Below are 12,460 nucleotides of genomic sequence, written 5' to 3' on the forward strand. Positions count from 1 at the left end.
CACGGATGTTAGTGCTGTTAATCAAAAGCCTTTGAATCAAGGTCATATGATGTCTAAGAGATTATTTCCCGCACAACATGTTTTTGTCTCATAGCAACAAATCATATCATTAAAATCACTAAGGCATGTGGGCTAAGTGTTTGATTAGCTGTAACTTTCATTTCTGAAATCGCCACCTGTGGTAAAAAACTTACACGGGTTTATGTGAGCAGATGAAAATGATCCACCTCGTCTATTTCTAAAATTAGGCTACTGGCAATTAGGGCATTTCAGGCTGTGCTGTGATTCCTTAAAACAAAGAAATAACCTCAGTGAAACATTTGAAAATAAAAAAAACAAAACAAAACAAAACCCGGGCAATAGTATAGCAGATAGGTCATTTGCCTTGCATGCAGTCTACCTGAATTCGATCCAGGGTACCCTGGATGGTCCCTTGAGTCTGCTAGGAGCGATCACTGAAAGCAGAGCCAGGAGTAAGCCCTGAGCACAGCCAGGTGTGGCCTCCAAACAAATAAACAAACAAATTAACAAAATAAAATCTTGAATATCAGAGGACCCATTGAGACTAAGCTTTTTTGTTTAGAGCGAGAACTCTTCAGGGCTGGAGCACATGCTTTGCCTGCTTGAGGTCTGGGTTGGATTTCTGGGCACTTGCACTAGTTCCAAGCACTAAGCCAGAACTAGCCCCTGAGTACTGCTGTTTGTGGCCCCAAACTAAAACATGTTTTCCCTTTTGTCAGTGGAATTTGTCAGGTTTGTCTGGAATTTGGCTAGTTGTATGGAAAAGTTACTAAATGAAAACTAGGTTTGCTGGGTACATACCTAGTTGGGTAATATAAACATTTATGTTTACATATATATATAAAAGCTAACATTCATTGAATACCTAGTACAAGCCAAGTGTTATTCAGAGTTTCTGACTGAGGATCCTAGCATTCAATTTCTAAAGAAGTTGAGCTCAGAGTGAAATCCCAGTTCCTTACCACGCTCTGGAACCTCCATCTTCCAGGGTGACGTTTCTCAAATGGGGTCTGTAGGCCCCCAGGATAGTTCAAGGGGATCACAGGTGAAAATCAGATTAACGGGGCAGGGGTGGGAGAGAAGGTCACGGCATAAGACTAGAAGGTCAACCAGTAGGACAGAGGAACCATGGGAAGGAAACAAGGTCAGCAGAGGACCAGGGTCGAATAAATGTTGAGAAATACCATTCGAGTGTCCTGCCCTCTCCTGTCCCAGCCTTGCTGGTGGGCTGGGGGCATCCTTGCTTCTGCCAAGCTGCCGGCTCCTCAATCTTATCCCTGCTAATCCATCACATCTCCAAAGAAGCCTGCTCTGACATCCTAAGAATGACTGTCCCACCACCACATTCTGTCCTTCATAGCACTTACGCTGTACATTGCTTGCAAATCTTTCACTCTTTGCCACCTCCCCCATGCCTTTTGCCCGTGGACCTGATGGAAACAGGTGTAAGTTGTATTCGCCACTGTACACCCAGTGCCCAACTGGGCAAATATTGGTTGAATGAGTTGGCAAATGAATGTGAAAGCTAGTTCCAAATCCCGCTGACCTTCCTCTGTCCCTCCTCTCCTGTAAGACGGTTACAGATGGCCTTTCCCAGGCTGGATGTCACAAGACCTCTCCTCTGAACTAGGGTCACTCCTCTCCCCAGAAAGGAAAGGACAGATTTATTTCTTTTTATTCATTCAATAAATATTTCTTGAACCTCTACAGCTTGGCAAGCAGTGAAGCAAAGACAAATAGGATATAGTTTTCCTTGACTAGCTCAAAATAAATGGCAAGAAAATCTCTGGGTCTGTGGGTGTCTGTTTTAAAACACAAACCCACACTTGTTAGTGTGAGAAAGGGAGCGTTCAAGACAGTAGCCACCCCCACAGCAGACTCCAGAGCAGCACCCTAAAATATCGCCCCATATTGACTTGTCGCTATAGGGGCCTAAAATTATGCCATGGGAGTTTATTCTGCATGTGATGGAGAATGAAAGGTGGTGGATGCTAGGGAAGAAAATGGATTTGTTAGTGTAGCCACCTCTCAGTTCTGAGGCAGGTTAATCCCAAACAAAAGTACTAATCTCATCCAGTCAGAAATAGGTGCCCAGACTTCATATAATTTGTCAATCTTGGGATCTTCCTGGCCTAGTTATACCATCTTTACCATTTAGAATTTGTAAACCAAATCCTGAATGAGGTTTTCCACCTATTAGTCAAGACAGTCTAACATTTTTCTCCCTTATTAAGAATGGTATTAAAAGAGTTTATGAGAACAAAAATAAAATCTGATTTTCAAACTATCAAAAGAGAGGATGATAGAATACAATTGAGCCACGGGGGGGTGGAGGGGGGGAATGGCCAGTATTAATGGTTTCAGGAACTCCTACAGCTGTAAACAGCTATAGTTTATGAAAGACACCCTATTTATTTAGTATCTTTTACTGAATTTGTATTCTCCTTACTTTTAATTGTGCACACATTTGAATATGTGAACCGTTTTTTAAAAAAATTTTGGTGCAGGGGAGGTAGTCCATATGGGCAATGGAAGGCAGGTGTTCCACTTTATTGGTAAAGAGAGCAAGAATTTTATTGTAAAATAAGGACTTTTTAGCTTAATGCTATTCTTTCCACCCATTTATTTACATCATGAGCTTTACTGGATTGCACACTCACGATTTGTATTCTGGTGACCTTCAGGGGAAGGATTCTGAGGCAGTAAGAGGCTTCCCAGGGCGGGGCAGGAGAGGGGAAACAGGCTTGTTCTACTTCTCGTTTTTTATCTGCTTGGAGAACTATTTTTTTTTAAACCATATGAAAGGGGTGTCCAGCCACCATTTTTTCTGTACCTTGCAAAGGCCATGGTGTGCCATTTGCATGGCAATCATGAGTTATTTATAGCTTCATTAACGGACGAAGAAGTAATGCTCTTTTAAAGCCATATAGAGCCACGGAGCCTGGGCTGCCAGCGGCGCCGGCATCCCTTAGGTGAACAGCTCTTTTGAAGTGGTTTTGTTGGCAATTAAGTGCAGTTATAGCCCTGACATGAAATGAAGCATTTGTACACCTGCTTTGAATGCTTAAAATCAGTGCCAGTGAGAGGGCTCTGGAAGTAGAAGGGCACGTTGCAGGGTTGGGACGCGGGATCCTTTTAAATAACAACAATAATAACTAATTGCTGCTAGTGATTGAGGGCTTATCACAAACCTGCCACTTCCTGAGTGACTTGAACACATTATCTCATTTAAGCCTCACAGCAACCCACACAAGAGCCGTTGCTGCTGGAGGTCTCACCAGCATTTAGGGCTTAGAGAACCCAGGGGGAGTGCCAGAAGCACTGGGCTTCCCTGCCCACACTGGTCCAGCCCTGACCTTCTCTGCCGTCAGCTCTCCTTCGCAGCTGGACGCAGGCAACATGCTTATGGGGGAGCCTGTGTGTTCTCTCTTGCTCCCTTCACTTTACTTTTCCATTTTTAATGTCTCCTTATTTTTTAATTATAAAAGTAATATCTCTTTGGTATGAGCAATTTAATGAAAATGCACAATGTTGTGAGGAAAATCTACCCATCTCTTCTTGATCTTAATCACCTTCTTTCTTATGCCCTCACCCCAAGATCACAGTTAGTCATCAAGAAAATCATTTCAGTTTTCTTTTCTTTCCTTTTCTTTTTTGCCACACCCAGTGGTCCTCAAGCCTTACTCCTGGCTCTGTGCTCAGGGATCACTCCTGGTGGGACTTGGGATTATGTGGGTACCAGAGATTAAAACTGTGTTGACTGCATGCAAGGCAAACATCCTAGCTGTGTACTATCACTTAAGCCCACCTTTCAGATTTTTTAACCTATAGTTTTTAGATACATACAGTTTTTTAGCACAAGCAGGTAGGGCATTTGCCTTGCATGCAGCCGACCTGGGTTCGATTCCCAGCATCCCATGTGGTCCCCCGAGCACCGCCAGGAGTAATTCCTGAGTGAAGAGCCAGGAGTCATCCCCGAGCATCGCTGGGTGTGACCCAAAAAGCAAAAAAACAAAAATATAGTTTTAATACACAGGAAACCATAAGCGTTATTTCATGGTACAGCCCATAACATATATATATATATATACATACACACACACACACACACACACACACACACACACACAAAGTTTTGGGTTCAATTTCTAGCATGAAGCATAGAAAACAAAACAAAACCATATCTATGGGATCAATCTTGCATTCTACTTTTCCACTTTTTGTTTGTCTGTGGGCCACATCCAGTAGTGCTCCAGGCTTATTCCTGGCTGTGTGCTCAGGGATCACTCCCAGTAAGGCTTGCGTGACCGTATGGGGTGCTGGGGCTCATACATGGATTGGCAGCATGCAAGGCAAGCACTTAGCCACTGTACTATCTCTTTACCCCCCTTTTTTGACCTAACTTGTTGGTACTTGGGTGTTGCTACAGCCTCAGGGCTTGGCAGTAACTCCCAGGCCAAATTGAGTTCTGGTCTCCAGTATGCAAAGTATATACTCCAGACCTTTGAACTATATCCCCAGTCCAATTGCTTAATCTTTTTTTTTTTTAATGTCAGAAGATGTGATATATCATGTATGGAGGCCTAGTAGTCCATTGTATAAATAAATCTCAAATGACTTCTCTGTCCCTTCATTGATAAACATTTGTTTTCATGTTTACTCTAATATAACAATGCTCCAATAAATATCCTTGTTTTGGTTCATATATTTTTATATGCTTAGTTAATATTCCTATAGGATAGATACCTAAAAGAAAGACAGATGGTCTAAATTTGATCACAAATAAAAATTGACTTCTAGAATATTCTACCCATTTATGCTTCCACCAAGATGGAAATGTACATTTGCCCCATAAACTCACTAGACCTGGATATTGTCTGTGGTTTTAATTTTTGCATATCTAATTAGGAAAAAAGATATCTTTAAGAATTTTGCATTTCTTAGTTATGGTAAGCTCAGTTATTATTTTTCTCATTTGTCAGTAACAGGAATCAAAATCAGGGTCTAAAATATGCAAAGCAAGTACTTTATCATGGAGTCCCATAACTGGTCCCGTTCAGCTTATGGATGCCACATCCAGCTGTACTTAGGGCTTACTCCTGACTCTGTGCTCAGGGATCACTCGTGGAGGTGCTTAGGAGACACCAAACACCTTAGGTGGTGCTACGGCAGGATCCAGGTATAGGTGCATGTAAGACAAGTGCCTCAACTCTTGTCCTATATCTCCAGCCCCCCATAACTGCATGTCTTTTATGAATTTTCCCTTTGCCTCTCTAGGTTCTCACTTATCAGCTTTATCTTCTTACTTCACTCAGAAGTTCCTAGACACCAGTTTCTTCCCAATTTAAATGGAACAAAATAATTGAGAGAGAACAAGTGGAGGAGACCTGATGAAAGAAGGCAGGTCAACATGCATTAGAGACTAAAAGTGTTCCCAGGGCCTGCATTTGAAAAGCGCCTGCCTAGAGCAGGCAATGCCTCCCTCTAAGGACGACATTGCTAATGGTGCCATTTCCGGCTTCAACAAAAAATATTCTCAAGTGGAAGATTATCCCGGAACCCACAAATTATAATGAATCACTGCTCTCTTCCTCTATCATGATGAGGCTTTCACCTGTTAGTAGATAAAAGCCATCACAAAGCCTTGACTAAGTATTCACATTTCTGCACATTAATAGAAAGAATTAATTAGAAGTGCAGAGAAAAACTCATGTCTACAATGTGTCATATCATTGCTTATTTGATCAGAAATGGGAAACTATTTAAAATGTCCCCCATGGTCTGTGGAGATGGCCCAAAGGAATACTGCACATGCTTGAATGCAAGGGGACCTAAGTTCAATCTCTAGCACTTCATGACCTGAGCATTGGGTGGGGGTATAGTCCTGGTGATGCCCAGCATCCCTGAACCCAAGTGACACCACTGGGCAGGAATGCATTGCATCAACAGCCCAAGTACAAGACAGTCAAGCTCACACAGTTGGACCCATATCACAGGAGTGACACCTGGGCTACTGAGCATACCTTGGAGGCCCCTTAAAATAGTAAAATAAAGAACAAAACATCTAGTAACTGAGAACAAATTCAAAACAATTTGGTAGAGGGGCTTGAGACATAATTCAGCACTTCATATGGTCTCCCAAGCACCACGAGGAGTGATCCCGGAGCACAGAACCAGAAGTAAGTCCTGAGGACTGCCAGGTGGTGGCCTCCAAACAAAACAAAAACCTAAAAAAAATAACAAAAAAAGCAAACAATTTGGTAGATCCCTCTGATGAAAGACTATGTAGCACATTAAAATTTAGATGCTGGATAAAATACATTGGATAAAATAAAATACATTGGCTATCACTGAATATTATTTATTTTTAAATTAAATATAGGCTGGAGCAATAGCACAGCGGGTAGAGCATTTGCCTTGCACACATCCAACCCGGGTTCGATTCCTCTGTCCCTCTCGGAGAACCCGGCAAGCTACCGAGAGTATCTCGCCCACACAGCAGAGCCTGGCAAGCTCCCCATGGCATATTCCATATGCCAAGAACAGTAACAACAAGCCTCACAATGGAGATGATGTTACTGGTGCACGCTGAAGCAAATCCATAAACAACTGAAGCAAATCCATAAACAACGAGAGGGCAGTGCTACAGTGCTACAGTATATACACGTATATAACAAATTCAAAACAATTTGGTAGAGGGACTGGACACATAGTTCAGCACTTCATATGGTCTCCCAGGCACAATGAGAGTGATCCCTGAGCACAGAGCCAGAAGTATGCCCTGAGAACTGCCAGGCGGTGATTCCCAAACTAAACAAAAACCTAAAAATCAATAACAAAAAAAAAGCAAAACAATTTGGTAGATCCCACTGATGAAATACTATGTAGCACTTTAAAATTTAGATGCTGGATAAAATACATTGGCTATCATTGAGTATTATTTACTTTTACATTAAACATATAAATAAGGGGAAAATCAAGCTTATCCAATGAGAAATTATATTTGAGTGATGAAAAATGAATTAAACTTTGGGTGTATTTCAAATTTCAAAGTGAATAAATTTAATGTTATGGTAAAAAAATTCTCTTTATTATCATTTGCTTCTGGGGCTATCCTGTGATGCTGAGTCAATGCCTGAGAGATGCTGGGGGTTACTCTGGGGGGGGGTGCTTGTGCAATCTGGGGGTTAAACCTAGGACTCTTGCATGACCACACATGCTCGAGTCCTTCGAGCCACTTCCCTGAACTTATTTATTATTTTTATGGGGCCCAGACCTTTTGGTTCTTTTGACTGGAGTGGAGATAGGGTATGTGACCAAGGATGTGTTCCACCACTTGGGCCATATTCCTGCACCAGCATCTTTAAAAGCAGAGACAGGCTGAGGGATAAAGCAAATGCCTCATAGGTGCGAAATAGCCAGTTTGACCCACAGTATTGCCCCACATGCTTTGAGCACAGTCTCAACTTCACTGCCTTTTGGGATCACTAGGACACAAAATGTATGAAAGCCAAGACACTGCTACCAAGGGTGTGAGTGCTACAACCAAGTATGGGCAACTAATTCCTGGTCATGTGACAACAGCAAGAAAGGGAAGGGTAATGCACTGTAAAAAAATTAGATAAACAGATGCAGAGTGTAGAATGCTAAAAAAAAATGGTCATTTATGGTACTATACTCACAAATTATCCCTTTTGGTAGTGTCTCTAAAGCAGTCCTCAGGGAGATGGGAACCACCCCTGGCGATCCTTAGCTAACAGGGCTGGGAGATCAAAACTTGGGCCAGCCTGGTGATGCAGTGCCATTAGACCTTGCACTGCCAAGGCCACCAGGGGTACACCCAGTGGTGAGGGGGTGGGGCCATGAGGTGTCAGAACTTCAAACTTGCCAGGCATATTTGCCAGTTCCCCCAACCTCAAATTATTCCTTTGTAACTTAGAAATGTTGGAGGGTTGCTTCTATAATTCCTGTTGTGGGCCTCTGACACCACACACCATGCTGTTAGGAGCAGGTGGTGGCAGCCACACCCCCAGTCATTTGTCTTCCTGCTGCCCAACACATTAGGTCCCAGCTGTGTACCCAGAGACACATTCTCCCCAAGTCTGGCTTCTTCCCAGGGCCTGGCCTCACTCCTAACCTGACATTCATTCTCACCCTGTATCTTATAAGCATCTTCTGAGCTAAATTTCTCTACCTCCAGTTTTCCCTTTTCCAAATGATGAACTACCATGTATTTCATCCACTTTAGGAGGCTTTGTGCTAAGTGTACATCTACCAGAACACACATTATGAATTTAACAGCATTTGTGGTTATTTCTATAAATTTGTTGGACCCCAGTCAGACCATATGAACTGCTTTCCCCCCACTGTGTTCATTTGCTAAGAAAAACACCACATCTCACTGCCCTGTGTTTCATCTGGAAAGTCCTACAATTCTTTTCTGGTGGACTCAGCAAAGTCTTCAGGTCAAGAATTGCAACGGCCCTTTGATCTCAATCTGAGATTTTTTTATCATGCTCAGAAATGCACACTTGCACTGATACATATTCTTCATTCACTCATTCAGAAATAAAGAATTGAGTCAGTATATGCTGACACTGTACTGAATGCTAGGAATTATGGATGGGAAACACACCTTTGCTCATGTGCAAAGGTTTGCAAGCTGAGGAAGGGCCCCTCCCTAAGAAATGCCAAGTTATTGTCATGAAGCAGGGCACAAGGGAACAGAGGAACCATCTGGAAACTTTTCAGAGGGACAATTACTTCTTTAATGACACAAACAATGAATTCAGTGTAACTCTGTACATAAACTATAGTTCTTTGAGATGCTCTCTTAAAATATGCAAAGAGCAAACCCTATGGCACATAATAAGATATAAAAAAAACTATTATAAAAAGAGAGAGAACAAGACCTGGGGAAAATTCACAAACAGGGAAAGAACATCTTAGAGAGAAAAGGGCCTGGGTAGATGCACCCAGATGTGAGATAGCCGGGCCAGAGAGATGATGGCCAATCTCTGGGCCTGGCTGGCGTGTAGATGGCATGTGTGGGTGGTTCAAGACTTGGAAGGGGCTTAAGCAACAGAACCACGGAAGTCTCTCCAGCTTCTTGTCATGGCATGAACCCCGAGCCTCAGTGGCATTCCAGCACTTTCTGTCACTTTTGAATAAAGGTGCTTTTCTCTGAAAAAAATGAAGCACAGATGTGTGCAGAGAAGAAGGATCTAGATATTCAAGAATTAGGAAAAACAAACAGGTTTTCTGGAACAGGGCTTCTTTTACATTTTTTCCACCTGCAGCCCATTTTCTCCTGAGAAATGCCATGTGAGCCAGCAAAGCCAGAAACACTCTGGATTCATTCCATGATTGATTTTGAACGACTTTCTGGTCATTGTATGTACAGAAGCCCTTTACCACTGCTTCCACAGTCAGTGACACAGCCTTGCATGGGGTGAAAATCTACAGTGCAAGAAGTCAGGCTGCAGAGACACATGGGCTAGTTTCCTGCCTCTGGGACAGGTTCCGGTTCAACAAACCTACCAGTGGTTCCCAAACCTTATTTGCTCTACTTCCCTCTTTTCAGAAATTAATTACTCAGTAGCCCTTGAGTCTCTAGCACCCTCCACTCCATGGAGGCTACGAATTCACTCCCATCTCCCACCCCCACCAATTGTTCCAGCAAGTGCCAGCATATCACTCACTTTGGGAAACAGCAATGGAGACAAGATTCTGTTTGATCCCTCAAGGTTCCTTGAGAAACATGTTTCAGTGGGTCAGGCTTTGGGGCTAATATCAGGCATTCTTCCAAAGCTCCTTGCAAATCTGAGAATACCCAGAAAGCCTCTATGGGAAAGAGAGCATGTCCTACAAACAGCTTGTTTGCTCAGGGGCTATACCCAGCAGTGTCCAGGGGACTATGTAGAATACCAGGGACAGAACCCAGGTCACCTGCATGCAACACATGTGCTCAGCCCTTTGAGTCATTATCTCCCCAGCTCCCTCCCCACATTCTGACCCATCTGTGCTGATGGAGGAACAGGAGGCAACACCATGAGACCCTTGTGGGAACACACTTCCCTACCCAGAATGTCTTGAGTCAGGAAAGTTCACTTACATGGCACCTGGTGATCGGGTTCTCCAGGGCAGCGGTAATGATTGTTCCACTGAGCATGCGGGGAAGGGTTGGGAGGCAGCATCTGTGCAGGATATCTCGGCGCTTCAAACAGATGGAACTCCCTGGACCTCAGTGGTCTGGGAAGGTCTGCAGGGTAACACACTGAAGTGAGGGGCAGGGGCCTTTCCAGCTGCCTGATACCCAGGATATCTTGGGGCTGTGAATCATACCCCGTGTCTATCGTCGGCAGATCTGGGGCCACTCGGTTCCTGTGCAGTTGGGGTCGCTGCATGGTCACTTGGCTATTCCCCCAGGACTCTGCTGAGGTCTGAGGTAAGCTCTGGTCTGAATTGTCTGAGTCATGGCCAGTGTCAGGAGAAGCTGCCGGAAGCTGAGATTCTAGCCATGGATGATGCTTATCCGTAAATGAAAACTGATGCTCTGCGGGGTGACCTCTGATCACAGACACGGTGTCAGGCTCACTAGCTGCAGAGGATCCTGAAGGAAAATCTTTGCCAGGATCTGGGTGCCTCCTCCAGAAGCTGTCTTCACTTTCCTCCAGGACTCTCGTGCGCAGCTGGGCCATCCGCTGGGACATGGGCCGCTGGTGCTCGGAAAGTTTCAGAGGTGGGTGAGCCTGAGAAAAGTCTCCTGAGGAAGAGGGAGAGGTTTGGGGGGTGGCCCTGCTGTAGGGGGCCATGTTCCTTTGATCTGGAGCAGGTAGTACTGGTTCCTTTCCTAGGGAATATTCTGGGATGGGTTTCAATAATTCACTCGGGTATGGCTCTGATTCATCAACCTCCACGGGAATGCTTCGGTTCATTCTAGTTTCTGCAACAAGAGAAAACAAGCCAGTGCCTCAGAAGATAAATAATTTCATGAGGTTCCCCACCCACCCACCCTTTTTATGGCCTCAGGGACCTCATTCAAGAGGTGGCTCAACTTGACAGTGGTGTGATACTGGCCTTTCCACACAACCCCAGCACCTCACGCTGTAAGCCTGGCCTCCAGCTATGAGGTTTATGCAGCAGTTGTTTTTAGTTCTGGGGCCAAACCTCACCATGTTTGGGACTTCTTCCTGGCTCTGTGCTCACAGATCACTATTGGCAGTGCTCAGAAGACCATATGTGGTACTGTGGATAGAACTAGGTCACCCACGTGTAAGATAAGCACTTTTTTTTTGCCTTTTGGGTCACACCCAGCAATGCACAGGGGTTACTCCTGGCTCTTCACTCAGGAATTACTCCTGGCAGTGCTCAGGGGACCATATGGGATGCTGGGAATCGAACCCGGGTTGGCCACATGCAAGGCAAACACCCTACCCACTGTGCTATTGTTCCAGCCCCAAGACAAGCACTTTAACCCCTATGCTTTGCCTTAGGCCCCATGAAGATATTTTTTCTCTGGAAGGTGATTCAAAAAAGGAAGCCAAACCAGTATGTGGTATAAGAATTTACCAACAAGGTCAGGCTCCAGAGGGGCAACACTAACAGTCCCATGAGAAGGAGAGAGAAATGATAGCAATGTGGACTGCTCTTGGGGAGCTGATACATATATGGGGGTGATACACCAAGCATGTTATATTAATTGCCTTTGAGGACGCAATGAAGTTGGGATAAAGGAATGAGAAGCAGAGTTTTCATTCTTTAAACTTTTGAAAAAATTTGCTCTGTGTTAACAATTACCTAATTTTTTGTTTGTTTTGGGACCACACCTAGTGGTGCTCGGGGCTTACTCCTGGCTCTGTGCTCTGAAATTACTCCTGGAGGGCTTTGGGGCTCAGGGACCCTATGGGGTAGTGAGGATTGAATACTGGTAACTGTGTGTGAGGCAAAGACCCTGTGTGCTGTAATATCTCTTTAAAGGTCCCCAACTTTTAAAGTCTAAAAAAACACAAAGGAAAACGTTGTTGAAAAGTTGAAATAAGGCACTGAGAAAAAGGTCATAGTGACATTTCCCACTTACCGATTATAGGTTGTTTGGAGAACTTAATTTCCTCCAGCACTGTGCCTGCAGTTAAGGTAGCCCTGGCCATCAGCCCTGTGCTGGAGTCATGAATGAGCATGGCTGCACAAGTAGCTGTCAGCCCACAGAGCACTTAGCCTCTGTCCAGGCAACCATGGATTTCTAAGCAAAATAGTAGAGTGAGAAAGAATATTACCTCCCATATCATTAAACTGGAGGTGATGATGCCCCAAGATGCCAAGAGTCAAGGGGAAAGGAAGAGGAGGGGGACCAGGAGACTACAGAGGAGTGAGAGGCAGCGGGTGGTGTTGGGGGTGGAGCTTTGCCTACAGACAGAAGGCTCTAGAACAAGGCTTTTTG

At 44.2% G+C, this 12,460-nt stretch overlaps 1 protein-coding gene across 1 annotated transcript in view; it reads right to left on the bottom strand.

Moving 5' to 3' along the window:
• The window catches only part of TRAF3IP2 (TRAF3 interacting protein 2), a 40,056-nt gene extending 27,856 nt beyond the window's left edge, over positions 1 to 12,200 (bottom strand). The window contains exons 1-2 of the mRNA XM_056125453.1: positions 12,101 to 12,200; positions 10,136 to 10,966 (exon numbers count right to left, since the gene is read on the bottom strand). Coding sequence (XP_055981428.1) covers positions 10,136 to 10,966; positions 12,101 to 12,200 — 931 coding nt within the window. The remainder of the gene's footprint in view (positions 1 to 10,135; positions 10,967 to 12,100) is intronic.
• Positions 12,201 to 12,460: the final 260 nt, after the last annotated feature.

This window comes from Sorex fumeus, unplaced genomic scaffold (assembly GCF_029834395.1).
Source record: "Sorex fumeus unplaced genomic scaffold, SorFum_2.1 ptg000054l, whole genome shotgun sequence".
NCBI lineage: Eukaryota > Metazoa > Chordata > Mammalia > Eulipotyphla > Soricidae > Sorex > Sorex fumeus.